This window comes from Rosa rugosa, chromosome 7 (assembly GCF_958449725.1).
Source record: "Rosa rugosa chromosome 7, drRosRugo1.1, whole genome shotgun sequence".
Taxonomy (NCBI): domain Eukaryota; kingdom Viridiplantae; phylum Streptophyta; class Magnoliopsida; order Rosales; family Rosaceae; genus Rosa; species Rosa rugosa.
This window is the reverse complement of record NC_084826.1, coordinates 14,961,937-14,982,476: the sequence shown is the minus strand read 5'-3', so window position 1 is coordinate 14,982,476 and position 20,540 is coordinate 14,961,937. Positions and strand designations below refer to the sequence as shown.

The following is a 20,540-nucleotide window of genomic DNA, read 5'->3' as shown; positions in this document are numbered from 1 at the left end:
CTGTTTCTGGGTTTTCTTTCCTATTTCTATTTCCGGTTTTGGATTTAAAAGGAAGTCACCTTCCCTTTTAGTTGTATCTGGGCCTTAGCATTTTGCTGGGTCTCTGTTGGGCTATGCCCGTAATTAGGGATGGCATTTTAACCCATGGGTATGGGTACCCGTGGGTATTTATTCCATTCGGGTATTTTTTTTTTTTTTTATAGGTATGGGTACCCGTTTATGAATTTTGGGTGGGTACAGGTATTTTATAAAATACCCATATAGAAACGGGTGGCCGGGTATGGGTATTACCCACGGGTACTAAAATTTTACCCAATACCCAAATCCTATTCACTTACCCGCGATCTCCAATACTCAGTACTCAATACCCTCTTCTCTCTCTGATTCTTCTCTCTCCGTTCAACTCAGAAATCTCGCCTGAGATCGGTTACTCCGGCATCCAGGGTTGAGGACGTGGTGGATTTCGTCGGTGGAGACGAGGCGGAGTTCGTCTTTCTGTGAATTTCAGGCGCCGCCATTGTTTCTCCTCTCTCGAACTCGTACTACTAGCTTCCTTCTCTCTTATATATGTATCTATTGTCTGTATATATGCAATTTGCAATGCTTGATTTGATTTTTAGGAAGGAAAAAGTATTTTCAGGAAGTGGGTTTTGCGATTCATGTGGTTTTTCTTGTTTTGGTTAAGCATATTGAGATTAAAGATCGTAGTTTTGTGGATTTGAGCAAGTGCTTTTGAGTTTTGGCTTTTGATTGTGGGATCTGTTGGAATAGAGTTTGATTCTGTGTCAATTTTTGCAAAGGGATTCTGGGTTTTGTTAACTTCAATTTGAATGAGATATTCTAGTAGAAGAAGTAGAAGGGAACTGATCCTCCAAAAGCTATTGCTTTCTTTCTGTTCTGTTATTGGTACAGAAGCCTAGTTGAAGAAAAAGTTTCAATGTTGTGAATAAGGGTACGAAAGAATTGAGATTTCCAATTGAGTATTAAGCCAATTGTAGGGGAATCCAGCTTAGTGTGAAGTTTCCGATTGATTACAGTGTGGATATGTTGTCTTTGTTATAATGGTGAAGTGGGCTATGGTGGAAATGAAGAGAAATTAGTGTGTTATGAGTTGATGCATGCTGTGAACTTGAATTGGTTTGTGTGCCATTGTGCCATTTGTTTGTGTGCAAGGCTTAAAACTACTTTCTTATAGGGGTGGGTTCAGTTCGGTACCGGAGGTGCAAGCCCAAAACCACCTACCGTACCAGACTAGTTTGGTACATAAAATCTTCTCCCATTACCAGCCACAGAAGTCGGTATACCAATATCTCGGTATACTGAGAGACTCGGTTGGTTGGGCCTCCAACCGAGTTTATAGTTAAGCCACAATCCGGCCAGAGCCCAAGAATTGAGCCCAAATCAAAGGAGCAAGGAGAATGTTTAGGCCCGCTAGGCAAGGCAAGCCCAAATCTTGCATAGTCAACCCCAACTCGACACCACCACCTCTGCCATCCCTCCACCACCGCCGGACAGCCACCATCGCGCCGACTCCTCTGCCGGCCCACCATTGTCGGACTAGCACAAGGAAACTATCTTTAGCCGCCGCAGACCCAATTCACCACCACCCAGTCTGCCGCTTCAGTCGCCGACCCCAAACCAACAACAACGATCCAACCTCTGCTGCTCGTCAAGGCTTGGTCGTCACAACTCCCCCAAACCGACGGCCGAGATCCGTTTCAATCTCCTCCGACCCCAAACCAGCAACAAAGATCCAAATCCCAACCCCTCTAGGTCTGCAAGATCTGAAAACCCACCCCTCAGCGCCCCTGAACTATCCTTCCTCCTCCCATCTACCATCGTCACCTACGGCCAGAGCCCGTCCGACGACAGCGGGAGTGATAGCAACAAAGTTTAAGGGCTGATGAGCTCGGATTCGAGAGAGAGACTGAGGTGAGTGAGGTCTCCGTCTGAGGGAGTGACAGCGAGAGAGTTTTGAGGGCTGGGGACCTCGGGTTCAAGAGAGAGAGATTGAGGTCTCCGTCTGAGGGAATGAGGGATTAGGGTTTAATGACTTAATCTAACGATTGTTAGTTAGATTATAAGAAAATCAACGGCTACGATTGATAATATAAGAAATATTTAAAATAAATACATATTATATTAAATATGTGATACGTACGGTATACCGTATTTCTGTAAAGTTCAATACCAGTATCGTACTAGTTACCCCATCTCAGTTCGGTTGTACCGTACCAAAACTTCGGTTACCGAAATTGTCGGCTACCGACAAACTTGGTTCGGGACGGATACGGTTGGCTGGTTTGTCTCGGCTGGATTTGCCAGCCCTACTTTCTTATGAGTTTATGCATGCTGTGAACTTGAATTGGATAGACATACTCTGGTGTTCTAGGAGTATGCCCATTAAATTCTACCTGACTGGACGTTTTTCTTTTAATCTCCTTGGGAGTCTTGTAAAGTAGCTTTGCTACTTGCTTCCAAATAATTCATTCATGCAAATATGGACAACTTGAATGTAGGAATTGATTCTATTTATTGCATAATAATACTTTCCGATTGAGCTAAGAATGGTTTTGAATGGCGTTTCGTTGATGTATAGTAGTCTGTATAATTTTTGGGTTACTCTTCTCTGTTTATCATCAACCCTTGTTGTTCTATAGTATTAGAACCCCTGCCTTCTGTATGCATTTGAACTTTGTGTATCTAATTTGTGTTAAGCTGCTAGGACTTGTTCTTTTTTCTGTTTTTATTGAAACATATATTTTACTTCTTGTAGTATGGAAGATGTGTCATATAGCTGTGTTAATAATGACATAATGGATGAGGATGTGGAGCAAAGTGTTCCACGCAAAAGAAGGAGGAAAGCAGCAGTATGGGACAATTTCGAAGTAAAAATGATCAAGGGGGAAGAGAAAGCAATTTGTAAGCATTGCGGCAAGATCCTAAGTGCAAAGTCTTCACCTTTGTTTTAGTATATAGGATTTAGATATTAGAATTCTCATTTTGTAATTTTTTTCTTGTAATCATTGAAGTTATAGTTAGAAGTTACTTATTTATAGTCATTTTCATTATCTAAGTTTGTGTTAAAAAATGAATTTAATTTTGCTTATCAACTTAACACTAAAGTAGAAATATTCAGATTAAAGAAAAACAATAAAGTAGTAATAAGTATTTGTCAAAAAAAAAAATAGTAGTAAGTATTTAAAAAAAAAATACAGCCTTTAATAGGCTGAAGGCCTTAATTTTTTTTAAAAAAAAACTGCCCATATTGAAAACGGGTAAATGAGTGGGTATGAGTTTAGCCTTGAATTATTTGATGGGTATTTGCCCATTGAAATGATTGAATATTACCCGCGAACTATTATTGAGTGGGTATTACCCAGCGAGTATTACCCAATAGGTACAAATGCCAACTTGACCCATAATGAAAGTCCTTTTTTTTTTTTCGAGAATGAAAGAAACATTTTATTCAAGAATAACACGATTACATAAAACGGGAATGACCGGTGGTGGACATAAGTTCCCCACTCTCCTCCCTAAGAACAACCTCAGTCCATCATCCACGATGACATCCATGAGCCAAACGGGCCCAACCCCTAACCAAACTAATCGCCCCTCAACTCGGGCTACAGTATAAGACAACTTCCGAGAGTCACGATAAATCCTTGCATCCAACATTACAAACAGCCACTTCCCCTTCATCAACACCGTGTCCCAATCCAACCAGACCACGTGCAAGAGCAAGTCACTACCACATTGACAACAAGAAAACATCGAGAGTAAAACATGTAGTCCCCGAAAATAATGTCATATCAACGACACTTCATCCATACTAACCCAGGAGACAAAGTACATCCTCACAGCCAACCTCAAGAGGAAAGATACTCCCTTCAACACCATGACCCAAAATCGCCAGACCATGTGCAGGAGCTTCTCCCCATTACTTTGACCACAAAAAGGTAAATTGAATTCCTGGGAATAACACGACACACCTACCATACCAAGACTCCAAAACCCTAGCTCGAAAGAGTAGGGACTTATTAGACTAAGCCAAAAACCTAAACTAAAAGCTGAAATAGCACTAAAAAGCAAAGAAATACCACCGGAATTCATAGACCTGCCGAGATGAACCACTGCCGAACTACCAAGAACACCCACTGCTGGATTGACGCCGGTATCAATGGACTCTATAATAAAACCGAGAAGCAACATAGCTGCAACCACCCAACCCTCCGCCATCAAACCACCTCCCAAAAACCACCTGCACAGCCACACCCCGCCTAACCCAACCAACATCCACCTGCACAGCCACGCCCCGCCTAACACAGCCATAGCCTCCCGGATTCGATACCAGAGTTCATCGATCCCGCCTCCAGATCCCGCGTGAAACATCCTGAGGAGCCCAGCCGCCGCCATCCGAAACAGGTGTAAGAAAACCCAGCCGCATCGCGTCCTCCACCTCCAACCCATCACACACATGTCCGGTAGCAACCTCCAATCACTGGTAGTGACAGGACCCGCCCCGAATTTCACCCTGAAATCCGATACGGACCTGCGGGGCCCACCTTAGAAGAAATTTTGCCAAAAATTAGGCAGAACTTCCCCTAAAGTGGACAACCCAAAACCTGTAGAAAGAGAATTTACACTTCTAAATCACCCATCCTTATTCTCCTGGAGCCACCCTGCTCCCCCAAACAACATCAACCAAAATTACAACACACAAATCTCGACTTAATAACCTTAATTCTGCAAGTAATCAGAGCAATTCTAATAGAAAGGTAAATGAGGAAAACCTAATTCAAGGCAATCGCGGAAGCCATACTGTTGACTATGCCTCGACTCCATGTACGCCCGACCTCAACTAATTTCTCCTGCACACTGGGCATTTGAAACCGAAGGGCCCAGGGGAAAGTACATAAAAACGTTAGCGTGAGTGGACAAAAATAAACAATTTAAAACCAAAAGTATTTTATACTTTCCCACATTTATTTCTTTAAAAATCCCGATGCATGCAACAATTTAAAGAAACACAACTTTAGTTCAGCTCAAGAAAACCGACTAGCCCCGCTAGCCACAACCAAGCAAAGAGGAAAGAACTCTGATACTCAAGAAAATAAGACCAGCCCCGCTGGTTAAGGGAATCGGACTAGACCCCGCTAGCCCAGCAATAATATAATGAGTAGGGGAAGATGATAGCCATACGAATAAGCCACTCAGGCTTGGGTGATAGCCTCCCAGGCTAAAGAACTCCCATAACTCCCGTAATATACCCTTACGCCACTAAGTGTAGCGATAGGATACTGGGCTACAAAATTACTGTCACAGAGACAGTAACCTGCGCCACAAAGGCGGAAGGGCTACGGTGATCCCATCACCGCGCCACAAAGGCGGAAAATCAATGCTAGCATGATAAAATCACCCCTCAGTATGGCACAGGGAAACATAACCGAAAATCCAGTAAATCCAAAATACATAAGGCTTCCCCCAACTCTCGCAAATGAATTTCCAACGACGTGTCCCACACGCCAAGAGTATCATCATGATTCGAAACAAAACCAATTCCAAAATCATCATCGAGGCATTCCCAATGTCAAAACCGAAAGTCGATAAACAACCAAGAAATAATTCCATCGAAATCTCATTTCGAAAATCTTTCAGAGATCTCAAATCGGTGAATGAAAAATAAATATGAATTTCCGGAAATCACCTCGGAAAAGAATTCATTGAAAATCACAATATCAGAATTTCAAATAATAATTATAATCAATTTCTGAAAATCAATTCATATTCTCAAAAACAACTCATAAATCCAAATCCGAGCATAATAAGTTCATATCCGAAACTCATGAAAAATCAATGTCAAATTATAATCCAAGACATAATATCATGCTCGATAAATAAAACGATAATTAAATAAACCTATAATTTCAAAATAAATGCATGCATCATTTACTTAAAAACAAAAGTCCACTCACAGTACTATTCCGACGATCACGCATTCGTGTTCCGTTATCGAGCAATAGCTCGGTACGTCGTCCTGTACATAATTATACTCCGTGATTAATTCTTCAACAATTTAATACGATTCTTAAAATCAATTCCTCATAATTACATCTTCCATTCTCCTAGGATTTAGCCCAAATTATACCACTAATACCAATTCGTTAATTTAAAGGTTCCAAGGCAGAACCGAGAGATATCCAACGGTCGGATTCTCGTAATTCGATAATCGAAACCTTAAATTTCAAAATCCATAAATAATTCTAAGTTTCTCCAAAAATTACTAAACTTCACAAACAAGCTCTACACAAATAATAGGATTTAATGGGCTAAAAACCGGAATTAAAATACTGCTCCACGCGCCTCCACGCGCCATCCACAGTGGCGGCGCGTGGGGCTCACGCGCCGGTGGCCACCACCTCCGATGGTCACCAAATTTTGGCAGCGCCACCTACTCATCAGACCCAACATTTTTCTCAACTACAACCCAATCCAATTTTACCTTTAAGAGCTCCAAATCGGCCGGTGAAAAATTTCCAGAAAAAACCCAAACCCTAGATTCGGGTTTTCCATGATTCTCCTTCTATGCTGCAAATCGCGGCTCAAGGCTAGGGGGGAAATGATCCTTGTCAAAAACCCTACCTTCGATAGTGGTTTGGTGGCCGGAAATGGCCGGAATCGCCGGAAAACGTCAACTGCCACCGTTTGCTTCTCGCCGTCGATTCTCGTTTCTCCGGCCAAATCGTGACAATTCACGACCACCAGCAGGTAGAGAAGGAGGAGGCGAGTCAGCAGCCACCTGGGTCTCGCCGATTGATGGCCGGACGACGGCCAATCGAAGGGGAAAGGGAAGAGGGCCGACGCGGGGAGAGAGAGAAAATCTCGGGGGGGGGGGGGGGGGGGGTAGGTTTCCGAAAATAGAAACCTACCACAGTAACTTTCCATATATATAGAAAGTTACCATGAACAGTACCCGTGAACAGTAAATTAAATCTTTCACTCATAACTTTCGCATACGAACTCCGATTTAGGTGTATCACATGTCCACGGACTCGGTTTAACGTCCTCTACGACTTTCAAGAAGGAAGTTTTCTCAAATTTTGGCCCGATCAAAAACTCAACTTTTAGGGCCACTAAAATACCGAATTAGGATAAAAAGTGAGAGTAGTTGTCGTTTACCGTCCAAATGACTAGTAAACGGGTAAGTGAAAATACGGGATGTTACAGGTAGAGTCGTTGGCCCTCATCGACGTTGGGGCGCCACCGGACAAGCGCCGCCAAGAAAAGATTCGCCTCCCCCATAATGAAAGTCCTTCATTCCAAAAAAAAAAAAAAAAAAAACACTTGACAAGACAATCCTGAAAACACCTTCATTTATACAACACAAAATATCAAACCTAGCCCAGAGTGACCCCTACTACATTCATATTAATGCCCCCGTACTATTCATGTGACACAACAAACGTACTCTATACCTTCTCCAACGTCGTGCCTCCTCAACGATGACACTATTAGCATTTTTCGCCAACCAAAAATAAATGAGCGGATCTGGGTGTGTGACAGAACCAGCCGGATCAAGGCCCAACTCGACAGCCTTTGGGTTCTCCTAGACAAAGTCAAAAAAAAAAAAGGCCCGACTCGACGACCCACACCCCACAAGTAGACGACTTTCTCCGGCAAAACAGCATGCCAAGTGCTGTTGATTTAATGGTTTTTAACTTTTTTATATAACAACTTTCCGCATATATATCCCCCCATTGAAGTTGGCTTTCGACGACCGTACTCACCTCATAAAACGACAGCCCATAGAAATTGACCGAATACCTTTCACAAAACCAGTGCGTTTAATAACCCCCCTTTCTCCCCTAGCTTTCCTTGTGCGCCCGCCGCAACTAAGAGTAGTAGGCATCACTGTAGCCCACGCTAAAATAACCAAACCGCTACCTCATCAAACCACGTGCACATTTCCTCGCCTAAACCAAAACCACGCATCCCCACGCGCAAGCATATTCGCGTGCGGCGTACGCTTCCCCCCTCCCCCACGAAAACCACCACCTTCTGAGTGCAAAGCAAAACCTAACGTCCCACATGCCGCCACGTGTAAATCGTCGTTTCACTTGAAATCGAAAGTGTAGAAGAGTGAAAGTGTTTTTGGAGGAAGGCAGAAAATAAAATAGAGCATATTCTGAGAGGTCAAGTTTATACACCTCTCTCTTCTTCTTCTTCTTCTTCTTCTCCACGCAAACCTTGAAAGCTTTGCTGTTCCGAACCACTCTCTCTCTCTCTCTCTCTCGCTGTGAGTGTTTCAGTAGGAATCGAAAATGCATTCGAATCATCTGCTTCTGGAGGAGCCGATAAGGATGGCTTCGATACTGGAGCCGTCGAAGGCGGTGCGATTCTCAATCCCTAATTTGATTTTGGCGGTGGATCTATTGCTGGAACCGATTCGATTTGATTTGTGTATGTTTTTTTTTTTTTGCAGAGTTTTTTTCCTGCAATGACGAAGATTGTGGGGACGCTGGGGCCGAAATCCCGATCTGTGGAGGTCATCTCTTCTTGCCTCAATGCTGGAATGTCTGGTATGGAATTTTCGAATGCTTTTGTTTGGTTTGGATGAGTGATTGGGGGGTTTTGATGGATTGAATATGTGGGGATTGCAGTGGCCCGATTCGATTTCTCGTGGGGTAACCCGGAGTATCACCAGGAGACTTTGGACAATCTCAAGGCGGCTGTTAAGAGTACCAAGAAGCTTTGCGCGGTATGAATTTCATGCATGCTTTTGTTTTTACTTTTGAAAGTTTTTTTTTTTTTTTTTCTTTGATTTTTAGTGTCGTCCAGGTGTTGTTTGAATACCAAAAGAAACAAAGTTGTGTTGTTTGATCAGCATTTTTTGGATTTAGCCTTGTTGCGTACTAACTTCACTTTCGAGAATCTTTCCATCTGTTTTCCTAGTGGAATGAATAAACGAAAGATGGGGAACTGATTGCATGGTGTTCTTTTGGTTATTCTGTTTCAGGTTATGTTGGACACTGTGGGTCCCGAGCTGCAGGTTGTAAACAGAGGCGAGAAGATCATTGAACTCAAGGGAGATGGCTTGGTTATTCTTACCCCTGATCAGGGACAAGAACCATCTTCGGAGCTTTTGCCCATCAATTTTGATGGATTGTCACAGGTGCGGCAAGATCTTTTGTTTTATCATCATGTCTATAGTTTTGTTTTTAATTTTAACTAGATGGACTCATTGAAATACTGGGCATGTTCATAAGCTGTTTATGTATATGTTCTCCAGATGTGACTCCATAACCTGTTGTTGTGCAATTATGTCTTTTATTGTTTTCAGTTTTATACTCGATGTCTTTTAGTAGCTATCTTCTCTTTAAGATACATGGGATTGTGCTTTTCACCTCTTAGTTCAGTTGAATACTGCAAATACTACTTTTGTCCTTGCCGAAATCAGATCTACTTAACAAGTCAAATCTTCAAATGGTTTCAGGCAGTGACGAAGGGAGATACCGTTTTCATAGGCCAATACCTGTTCACTGGAAGTGAAACTACTTCTGCATGGTTGGAGGTAAAGCAAAATTAAATTTAGAGATTACACTTGTTAAAGTCACTTTGTTTTCTTCCATAAAATCCCCCACCCCAAAACTGAAAAATTCCTACTCCTTGAAACAAACCTAAGTTTACTGAAGTTTTTGTCTAATATACTAGCCTTTCTGCGCAATCTCTTGCCTGTAAGCAAAGAGCTTTTCTACTGTCATTTTATCATGTAAATATCTGAATCAGTAATACTGTTTGTCCATGAGTTTAATTGTACGCAAAATAATTTAATAGTTTTTAAAAGAAATGTTTTGGCCCTATCATTCTACTGCCATTAACTAATAAATAATAATATTTCCTTAAAGTTTTCTTAATGAAAGTTATTTGAAGACTTCAAAATGTTTCACCCAAGCTCATGTTCTGGGCCTCTGGCTTTATATAGCACTATAGATGAAGAAAACGTTTCTACACAAGCATTCGCAGTATATAGCACTTTAGATATGGAAAACCTTTCTACACAAGCATTTGCAAAAATTCATAGGTCATGCCTGGCTGATAACTTCTGCATTGATGATCAGGTGTCTGAAGTGAAAGGAGATGATGTTGTTTGTGTGGTAAAGAATTCTGCAACATTGGCCGGTTCTTTGTTCACTTTGCATATCTCTCAAGTTCATATTGACTTGCCTACTCTCTCTGATAAAGATAAGCAGGTAAGCTCTTTTCAAATTGGGGAATTTTAAGTTGTTGAGCATGACTCAAGGCTCTCGTAGTTATTTTGGCGTGCTACCTTGGCTTATTTTCTGACTGTTTGAATCTATTGGCCCTCCAGGTTATCAGTAGTTGGGGACTTAAAAACAAAATTGATTTCCTCTCACTGTCATATACACGACATGCAGAAGATGTTCGCCAAGTAAGTCTCTTTCCTAGTGCCCTGCCGTGTTTAGTCTCAAAACATGATGCCTTATATTCTTTTAGCTCTTGAATATATTGGTTAACCTGGCTTATTCATGTTTTAATGCAGGCCCGCGAGTACCTTTCTAAGTTGGGTGACCTCAGTCAGACACAAATTTTCGCTAAGATTGAAAATATGGAGGTGAAGATTCATCTATTTTCAGTTTACATTCTCTTCTGCATAATACATAGATATTTATATGAAATTTCTTCTTTACAATAGGGATTAACCCATTTTGACGAGATTCTACAAGAAGCTGACGGTATTATCCTATCCCGTGGAAATTTGGGCATTGACCTGCCACCTGAGAAGGTTAGTATCCTTCACTGGCGAGTAGTAAATGTTATGTCATCTTTTTATTTGTAACAAGTCATTCATTTTTCTGTCCTTTGCAGGTGTTTTTATTTCAAAAGGCTGCCCTTTACAAGTGTAACATGGCTGGAAAGCCTGCTGTGGTTACTCGTGTTGTGGATAGTATGACCGACAACTTGAGGCCAACTCGTGCAGAAGCAACTGATGTTGCAAATGCTGTATTAGACGGTGAGTTACTATTTTGACTCAATCTTTGCCTTAGGGATTCCTGGTTGAGGCCCATTAAATGATTTTAAACGTTTTATACTATCTGGTTTTATGTATAGTTGTTGCTAGTGTCATAGATTTTTTTTGCAGTTTTTTTTTTTTGTTTAGTTTTGCAAAAGTATTCCATTGACAGGAAAGTTTTGTTAATATGTTTGATTAACCTAATTTTTTGTGGGTGCAGGAAGTGATGCAATTCTTCTCGGTGCTGAGACTCTTCGTGGGTTATACCCTGTTGATACCATCTCTACTGTTGGCAAAATTTGTGCTGAGGCTAGTATTTTCTTTATTTTTCTCATTTCTTTTTCTCTACTTTGATTTAGTATTACTGATTATCACTTAAAATTGAGGATACTAGCTCTTCATATTACTGATTATCACTTAAAATTGAGGATACTATCATAACTCATAAGTAGCTGTGAAAGACCTATCACAACTCATAAGTAGCATGGTCCTAGATACAATAGATTGCATATAATAACAATTCTTATCCTTGCAGGCAGAGAAGGTCTTTAACCAGGACTTGTATTTCAAGAGGACAGTCAAATATGTTGGAGAGCCAATGACACACTTGGAATCTATTGCATCCTCTGCGGTATTGACTTTATAAGCTGCTCCTATGATAGTTTTCTTCTTATGACTGTTCCTTGCTTTCTCCCATTTGTTAGTTTGGTATCTTGAATAGCAAATGTCAAAATTGTCCAGGTTCGGGCAGCCATTAAGGTGAAGGCATCTGTTATTATTTGCTTCACTTCCTCAGGACGGGCTGCAAGGTATGTACACTGAATAAAAGCTCCTGTTTGGGGAATCTAGGGTTCTTCTATGTTGTAAATTCAGGGTTGATGAGAATAGTAAGAATTTTAAGAAAACAACAGAAGAAATTGAAAAGAAAAAGGATATAAGCTACAAACTTCACACCAGTAGGGTTCTAGGCATCACTTCCAAAGGCCTTGGCTTTCACACTCCTGGAGAGAAACAGAAGCTTTTCAATTTCTTTTCAATCGTCCAGTCCACCTTACAAAGATGTAATCTAGTCTGGAAAAAAAAAAAAAAAAACAACCTAGTGAATAGAAGTACTCAGATACCCCTAATAAAAATTAACTAGACATCTAGCAGTGACAAAAGCAGATAATGTTTAAAACAAATCCTAGCTGCCATTATTATGCTACCACTTAGTCTTTCGTCATTGTTCTCCTTTTTTTTCTTCTTGTGCGAGCTAGGGTTCTTTGGCATCAATAAGATAATCGTGTTATGCTTCTATGTATTTGTTAATGGTCACAAGTATCCTAAAATATTCTGTATTGTGCAGATTGATTGCTAAGTACCGACCCACAATGCCAGTTCTTTCAGTCGTCATCCCCCGGCTCAAGACAAATCAGCTTAAGTGGAGCTTTACTGGAGCCTTTGAGGTTTGCCCTTGACTATGACCTCTAGCTCTACTAAAAGCTGTGAAGTTCATCACAATGCAATTTAAATAATTACATTTTCTAAATTTATTTCTCGTCTGCATGTTAATATGCAAAGTTTGATGAGAATGCTTTTCAATTCTTACAAGAAATGATTCGTCTTCATTTTTAGCACCTAATTATAATAAAAACGAGAAAAACAAGATGATACCAGTTAAGTGATGACATTGCTGCAGGAAGCTCATGAAAATTCTAGGTCTCTTGCAAATTTTAACGTTGACGTTAATGCTCAGGTTTATTTTTGTTATCTCAACATGCATCAACTATTCCCATATATGGGAAACAAATTTTTGAAATCCAGAAGTGTAGTTGTGATGAATCAAATTTGACTTATGTGAAGCATGCACGTGCACGACTTCCAGTATTTTCAGACATGGGCAAAACTTGATGCTTTTGACTGTTACTTTGCTGTAGAATGTTGAAACTTTTTCCCAGAAGTTTGCATTTCTTTTACTTATGTTATTTTTTGTGACCTTTTCCCCTTTTGTAAAACCCAATGTGCAGGCAAGGCAATCACTCTTAGTCAGGGGTCTTTACCCTATGCTTGCTGATCCTCGACACCCTGTAAGTATTTTCTGCATTGACTTGATACTTTCTTCATTTTCTCTATTGGTGGGCTTGAATGTAAATTTGTTATCTGTGGTTTCTGCTATTCAAGTCTTAACTGGTCTTAAATTGTACGTATATTTCAGCCATTTCTGACTACATTGGAAGGGCAACTCTTGCTAGTCTTTTCCTATATTGTTTGATGCATCACATAGATTAGAGTATTATTTTAAAGTCGGAACCTAGCATGTTTCCACTCACCTGGCTTAATCACTGTGCGTCAACATAGGGTATTGTTTCATAGTAATTGGAGCCTCTGTAGCAAAGTTTTGCGGTTCATTATGAGTTTCTCTTTTTTGGCACCATAGGGTTCTTAGCTCAATAATATCCAGTTATGTGATTGTCCAGCCTTGATCGTACATTGCCTTGGCTCTCGGCTGGAGACCAAGTATCTTCACTTTTGTGCATATGATGGGTTTAACTATCACAGCCTATAGTTACCCATAGGTGGAATGTTACCTTGAGAGTAATTTCTGTTTGTCTGTGGGCCTTACAGTATTTCTGCTTTGGTTTTGTGTTGCTTCTTTTCTCTCCTCTCAGGTTGTATCTTCCTATTTGGTTTCTAATTTGTTGTCCACTGTATACAATTTTTCAGGCCGAGTCCACCAGTTCAACAAACGAGTCAGTTCTAAAGGTTGCTCTTGATCATGGAAAGGCATCAGGAGTTGTAAAGTCGCACGACCGAGTAGTTGTTTGCCAGAAAGTTGGTGATGCCTCTGTTGTCAAGATTATTGAGCTCGAAGATTAGAATTCTTCTTACCCTATAATTTCCCTTTTTTAACTATTGGGGAATGGACCGATCCCCTGTTACCTGGGAGGTTTATATCCCAGGTTTTGGAGACTTGCTCGTTAATTTGACTTCTATGAAGGGTTATAGACTGAGGCAATTAGTCTTTTATTAAAAGTCTGTTGCCCATGACCCCATTTTGTGTTTACATATCATAGTCATTCAAGTCTCCAATAAAGACGATGCTTTTTGTGATCTTAGTTTGTCACTAATTTGGTTTTTGTAAGATTCCAGCTTAAATTTTAACTGTGGTCTCAGCTCCAGTTAAAACAAGGCTTGTTTGCTTTTGTCGAAAGTTCCTGGTTCCAGGGAGCAAGTTGAGAGAATTTCCTAAAATGCTCCAGTAAACCCGTTTATAGAAAAATTGCAACTGAACTTAACAATGCTCCAGTAAACCCGTTTATAGAAAAATTGCAACTGAACTTAACAATGCTCCAGTAAACCCGTTTATAGAAAAATTGCAACTGAACTGGTAATGACGACGAAACTTATTTAACGTAACTAAATCACGTGATTACCTCATGTTACTTAAAGCCCTCCTGCCTCAGCCTCGTCAACACTTTGATGTGAGCTGGGTGCGCATGCTAATGATGATACATTTGCAACTATGGGTGCGCACACTAATGATATACTTGTTTAGAGTAGAAAGATGATGACTTCGTTCAACGTAAACCATGCAATTTTGAGTGGTATTCTGGGGGCTAGAGAAAAGCTTACGGGCAACGATTCTGTGTCTTTCTCTTAGTGAAACGATGACACGTTATTATTCTGAATATCATCCTCCACAGACAATAGAATTTGTATAATATAATATCGCAGTTGTACGAATCCAAAACTGGGAAGGTGAAGGTCTACACAACACAAAATCCAACTAATAAGAATGGACTTTGTACTATTGCAGGCAGCCGGCGTTGTTTCCTTGGTTTGTTCTTGTTTTGGCCAACACTACCCTAATACTAATAGGGTCGTCAAACAACATATATTCTTGGCTTCAATTTCAGAAATATGTTTCTTTACTTTTAAAAGATGCAGATACATAAAGATAATTTGAATCAATAAAAGTGGGAAATTCTTCATTCTCATCTATCTGATCTAGGCCCCTATATATACATATTATCCGGTGAGGGACGAAGGGTCGCTTCTCTTGTTTGAAGAATTTTGTTGCTGATGTTGTTGCTGCTGGTGGTGATGCAGATCAAGCAATTCGAGCTCCTTCTGCCTAACAAGCAATAGCATTCTCTCGTTCTCAAGCCTTCTTCTCTCATTCTCAAGCTTAGCTGTTTCCATATCCCTTTCCTTTTTGCTACTATACTTAACCCACTTGAGCCTCTGCTTTTCGAGCTCGAAAGATTGGTATTGGTAGTTCACTTGTTGCTCCTCCAATTGTATCAGCCTTGCTTTCATCCACTGCTTCTTCTCCCATGGACTCTTGGACACATCTTGGATCACACCACTTACTTCACTGCCCAATTGCTGCATCAACATTTTATGTGAGGACCCAGAAAAACAGCTTCCCTTTCTTGGCCTCTTAGCTCTTTCATGCTCATTCTCATCCTCATCCTCATGTCCATGCCCAATTTGACCCCTCGAACCGCCTTCAACAACCCCTTCTTCCTCCTCATCATCGTCATCCTCGGAGCCATCATCCTCATAGTCTTCATCTTCATCCTCGCCACCACTCTCTGCTTTGAACATTTTGGATCCCTCCGTCTCTGTTCTGCCCGAATTGGCAACGACATGAGCATTTTCCGATACATGAAAGCACCTTTCCTGCTGGGGCTGCTGCTGCTGCTGCTGCAATTGAACCTCCGAAGGGTCTTCCGGGGATGAGTTATGCGCACCGCTAGCTCCAGCAGCACCAACAGTGCCATGGCCGCAACTGTTGTGATAAGCACACATTTCCCTAAAGAACAAGTGCTTGGAATTCAGCAGTTTTTTAACTTCGTCCTTCATCTTGGACGACAATTCCATTTTCTCCAATAACCCTTGATTCTCCACAACCTTGCAAGCAGTTCCCTTGCCAAGTATGTCATTCACCCTCTTGTACCTCTTGTTCAAATCATTGAACTTGTCCTCACATTGCTGAGGAGAGACATAGAAACCCTTCTCCATCATAGCCCGCGACACCGATTTCCACTTCCCTTTCTTCTGCAGCAATCCTCCACCACTCTTCTTCTTCCCTGTGGGATCAGGGCCTTCAGAGCCACCCTCATCCCCAATGTAAAACACAGCCATGATTAGAAGCCTGACCATGGTGTCAGTCCACTTCATTCTCTGCCATGGTGAGATTTTCCTCTTGTTTTCACCAGCGCTGTCATCAGCACCAAACCCAGGTTCATCTTCATCACTGAGGGTGATCTGTTTGGGCTTTGTGGCATATGGGTACCCATGTTTTGCAGATTGGTGAGCTTGTGGGTGATGGTTGTGATCAGCTTCTTGGTGGGCATAGCTGACCATTTGGGGTTGGTGCATATGGTGGTGTGGGTTCTGAGGATTTGGGGGGTTTTGTGTTTGGTGCAGAGGCATTTCTAGGCCTAACATTCCAGACCTCATCTCTGGAAACAAACCTCCCCCTATACCATTGGGTTCCATCCAAACTCAAAAAGAAAGAAAGTAAATAATTAAAACAAGGCTTTTCTACTTCACAAACACTTGAGAACCCAAAATTAAAAACCAAATGTCATAGTCTAATCTCTGCACATTTCTATATCGGATTTTGCTTGCTTAGTTTTGAGAAGAACTAATAATAATAATAAAAAGTGAAACAAAAACATACGCAAGTTGGAACAAAACCAGTAAAGCAAACAGTTCAAAAGCAACAAACTTCAAAGACTTGTAATCGACTATCAGCTTTTTGCATGTGTTTGGCAGAACTAGTACACAAGCATTGAGAGGTGGAAATAGAAAGAAACGGGGTTTGTTGTGCACAGGATTGTGAGACAAGGACCAAGTACAGAAGCGGTAAATACTATATACAGAGAGAGGAGCAGCCTGTTTTAGTGTTGGAGGTTTTGGGAGTGGAGAAGAAGGAAAACTTAAACTGCCCATGGTTTTGGGTGTCCGCTGCTTTGGAATGTAAAACCCACAGGTTTTGTATTTGCTAAAACTAGCGAAGGAAAGGAGGCGTCTTTAAAACTACAAATCTCACGCACAAGAATATCTTTAGGATATCTTTGATCACACATGGCCATGCCACGTATTCTTTATTACTCTTTCTATTTAATAAATAGATCTCTTCGATCTATTATAAAAACTCGTTAGATAAATGTTCGATAAATTTCTAGTCGAAAAAAAAAAAATGTTTGATAAATTAATATTTTTAATTAAATAATAGAATCTTTCGGTTTTGACTCGGATGAAGTATCGAGTTACCATATTTTCTGTCGTCTATTAGTTGCGATCTCGAATCGTTGGTTGCCTTCTAGGTCTTTTGTTGGCCTGGTTATCATTATTCCTCTCTTTGTAGGCTTTGCTAGCTATTTATTACAAAATTTTTGCTCGCTTTGGTCATTGCCTCGGGTGATTCGGTATGTCTGTGGGCTCCGATCTAAGAGAGGTCGTCTCAAAGCAAGTAGTGTGACTACGATTACTAGTTTTAGGCCATCTCCAATCGTCAAGATCTAAATTTTTAGACCTTTGGAATTACTATTCATCCAAATAGTACGGTCTATAATTTTTCCAACTCTAATCGTTTGATGTCTTCAAAAAAAATTATAGATTCTAATATATTTTATTCAAGTCTGAATCCATTGATCAATTAATCATCCAAAGGTGGGCAAACAGCTTGCCATCCATGGTCTAAACGTTGGTCTATATTTAAACCAACTTATAGACTTTAGCCCTCCATTTGTTTTTTTATAATCGACCCAATCCATGATTAGAGATAGATTTTGGACATTCATGGTCTATAATTTAGACTATACATCTTGGATTGGAGATGACCTTAATGGTGATTTGCTCTAGGATGGGTTCCACTTATTTAGATCGGGTCTTGATCGAATTGTACAATTGGTAGCAGGGCATGGCTTTGACTATGGTGGGGAGGGTACTCACAATGGCAAGAGCATGTGGGTACCAAATCTATAGTGGTATGTCGTGTCTTGGGCGAAATGTTTTGCTGCCCAACGCCTTAGGTTTGGGTTGGCTTCTGGTTCAGGTTCATGATTAAGGTCTTTTTCAAATCCAATCTGAGTCATGGTTTTGGGTTTGGATTTAGGTTTTCTATTGGATCTAGGATCCGGACCCAAGTTCATGGATTTTGTTCTTGAAAATTTGACTACTAATATCCGAGCTTTGGACAGCCTTCATCATGTTCAATCTCTGATGGGGAAAATTACCACTTCTAGGTGGTCATATCACCATATCTGTTTACAGTTACTATTACAAATTTAAAATCTCACTGCCTCAGTAACTTATGCAATGTAGTATTTGATGCCGCAAAGCTTTTAGTCTTGTTATAGTCACTTTTCAGTTTAGATGCGTTTATGCACCCATATTTGATTTCTCTTATTTATTTTTTATGCATTTTGACATTGCTTTTTGTATCCTTCGGTATTAATTTAATATAGATTGTTGTCATTCTTTTCAAAAAAAAAAAGGAACCACTTCATCAACCTGATCATGTGAAGAGATGAAGGAGATTTAATAACTGGGAGATAATATGGTAAACAATAAAATAAAAAATAAAATAAATTAGAACAAAAAAAAAGGACAAAATATATCCACCAATCCACTATCAGATAACTTCCCATTCTTTTGTTTTTAAGAATTTTAAAAATATGATATATTTGTTGTAAAACAAACATAAAATAATTTGAGAGAGAGAGAGTTTAGACGCAGAGAATGGAGAGTGTGTCCTATTCATCTCACTATGAGGAGTCTTATATAGGGCTACATCTTGTGTACAAAAGGTAAAACATCAATCACTCATACAATTACGAATGTGTCAATCGCTAATTAGAAGCATATCAATCGCCAATCAATAGTAATGGCATGCATCAAGCAATACCTATTGCATGAATAGCCATATCATTTACAACACTCCCCCTTGGATATTCTATGTCAATAGTGTTGGTTCTGCTATGCGCTTCTAAGTTGCCTCGTCAAAAACCTTGCCAAGTAATAAAAACCCTGTGGGAGAAAAACAACCTTGGTCGAAGGAGAAAAAGAGCACAACGCGCGTGAATGTGGAGTAGTCGTATCACAACAGAGATAGGTGAAGTCTTCTTATCAGCATTGTAAGTAGATAGTATGTCTACGAGAGGTATGCATTAGAGTTGCTACACCAAAACCTTGCCCGGTAAACCCAGTGGGAGAAACCCGTGGTCGAAGGGAAAAGATGAGCAAATGCATATATGTCAAATCAAAGCATCTTCCGGATGCAGTAAGTGGGGTGACCATGCCAAAGATGTGCCTCGTCAAAACCTTGCCAGGTAACAAAACCCAGTGGGACAAAAATAACCCTGGACGAAGGACGAAAAGAGTACACGATGGTCAAGTGGGTATGCTTCAGGAAAAGGTCACATTAGAGTGTGAAATGATAAAAAAGTCACTTAGTTTCCCACTTGATAAAAATGTCAATTATAAATTGTTAGCAATATTAATTTAGTCCTTATTAATAATGAAGTGATGTTAAAAAAGGTCAGTTTGTCATATTTTTGTTTCCCATTTTGCCCTTAGTATCAGTATACCTGATTTGTGTTTCAATTTCAAAACCAAATCAGTTCTCTCTCTTCTCTCAAAAAAAAAAAAAAATCAGTTCTCTCTCTCTCCCTACGCTACTCCCCTTCAGCACTCTCCGCCTCTCCATCGACCCACTCGCCGTCTCTGAAGTCGATGTCGTTTTGCACCGATCTTTATCCGGCTGGAGCTGAGTCGCCGGTGACCACTGGACCTCCATCTACGACTGGAAAGCTACCTAGAGACGAAATGGAAGGCGACGACAATCATGAAGACGGTCGGAGCTGCGGCCGAGATTCGGTGCTCGAGACTCGATCTGTGCCTACAGCTTCTTCTTTCTCATCGCGGATTTCGTTCTCATTTCCCGCTCCCAAAACCCTAACCCGAGCGCCGCGTCGGCTTTTCCACTGTCGGTGAGTCCTCTCAATTTTCAATTTCAGACATATTTTTCCTTTAATTTATTGAACCATTTTTATGCATTCCACTGGTTAATTTTGTTTCTGTTGCTGTTTCTTTTGTTTCGATGCTAATTGTTGATATTTTGTGTTCGTTTTCATGGATTTGGGAGCAAATGGTGGAGTGGAGGCCAAAGATTGCATCAAGATCAAGGATATGGCATTCAAGGCCTCGGGAGCCTACAAAAACTGCAAGCCGTGTTCGAGGCTGTGTGGCAACCACTGGAACGGGAACTGTTCGGACTCTGATATGTCGGCAAAGTGAGTTTGTGATGTGAACTGAATTAATTTGTATACTGATGCATTTGATTGCAGGATATTCATGGAAATGATGTAAAGCTAAGTGAGAACAGCGGCAAGGTTCTTCTGATTGTGAATGTTGCTTCAAAATGGTAATTAACTTGCTCTATTGTGTGGATGAGTTTCTTAGATATTTTCGTCTTTCTTCCATGTAGATCATTACCGGTTTCATGTTTGTT

General features: G+C 40.5%; 2 protein-coding genes across 4 annotated transcripts; one reads left to right on the top strand and one right to left on the bottom strand.

The window, feature by feature from the left end:
* Positions 1–8,158: 8,158 nt before the first annotated feature.
* Positions 8,159–14,122, top strand: LOC133723938 (pyruvate kinase 1, cytosolic). Of its 3 annotated transcripts, none has more exons than XM_062150812.1 (17): positions 8,159–8,390; positions 8,483–8,579; positions 8,661–8,758; positions 9,017–9,172; positions 9,494–9,571; positions 10,119–10,250; positions 10,370–10,450; positions 10,562–10,633; positions 10,715–10,804; positions 10,888–11,032; positions 11,253–11,345; positions 11,572–11,663; positions 11,774–11,841; positions 12,378–12,477; positions 12,711–12,767; positions 13,039–13,098; positions 13,736–14,122. In XM_062150812.1, exons 1-17 carry the CDS (start codon positions 8,322–8,324, stop codon positions 13,886–13,888), a joined length of 1,641 nt encoding a protein of 546 aa, XP_062006796.1. In that variant the 5' UTR covers positions 8,159–8,321; the 3' UTR covers positions 13,889–14,122. The 3 variants fall into 3 exon arrangements, with proteins under 3 accessions (XP_062006796.1, XP_062006795.1, XP_062006797.1); XM_062150811.1 differs by having other exon boundaries at positions 8,160–8,390; positions 11,253–11,341; positions 11,568–11,663; XM_062150813.1 differs by lacking the exon at positions 12,711–12,767 and having other exon boundaries at positions 8,162–8,390.
* An 800-nt stretch (positions 14,123–14,922) lies between these two features.
* LOC133723939 (RNA polymerase II degradation factor 1) lies at positions 14,923–16,997 on the bottom strand. Its single transcript, XM_062150814.1, has one exon. The coding sequence runs from the start codon at positions 16,517–16,519 to the stop codon at positions 15,041–15,043; it is 1,479 nt and encodes a 492-aa protein (XP_062006798.1). The 5' UTR covers positions 16,520–16,997; the 3' UTR covers positions 14,923–15,040.
* Between the last annotated feature and the right edge of the window lie 3,543 nt (positions 16,998–20,540).

What these genes read in the sequence shown, in the direction of transcription:
- LOC133723939 (XM_062150814.1), bottom strand. Translation starts at nt 16,519, where the DNA reads ATGGAACCCAATGGTATAGGGGGAGGTTTGTTTCCAGAGATGAGGTCT.
- LOC133723938 (XM_062150812.1), top strand. Translation starts at nt 8,322, where the DNA reads ATGCATTCGAATCATCTGCTTCTGGAGGAGCCGATAAGGATGGCTTCG. An exon ending in CAAAATTTGTGCTGAGGCTA is followed by an intron (nt 11,346 to 11,571) that starts GTATTTTCTTTA and finishes CCTTGCAGGCAG; the next exon opens with AGAAGGTCTTTAACCAGGAC. An exon ending in TTGCTGATCCTCGACACCCT is followed by an intron (nt 13,099 to 13,735) that starts GTAAGTATTTTC and finishes ACAATTTTTCAG; the next exon opens with GCCGAGTCCACCAGTTCAAC.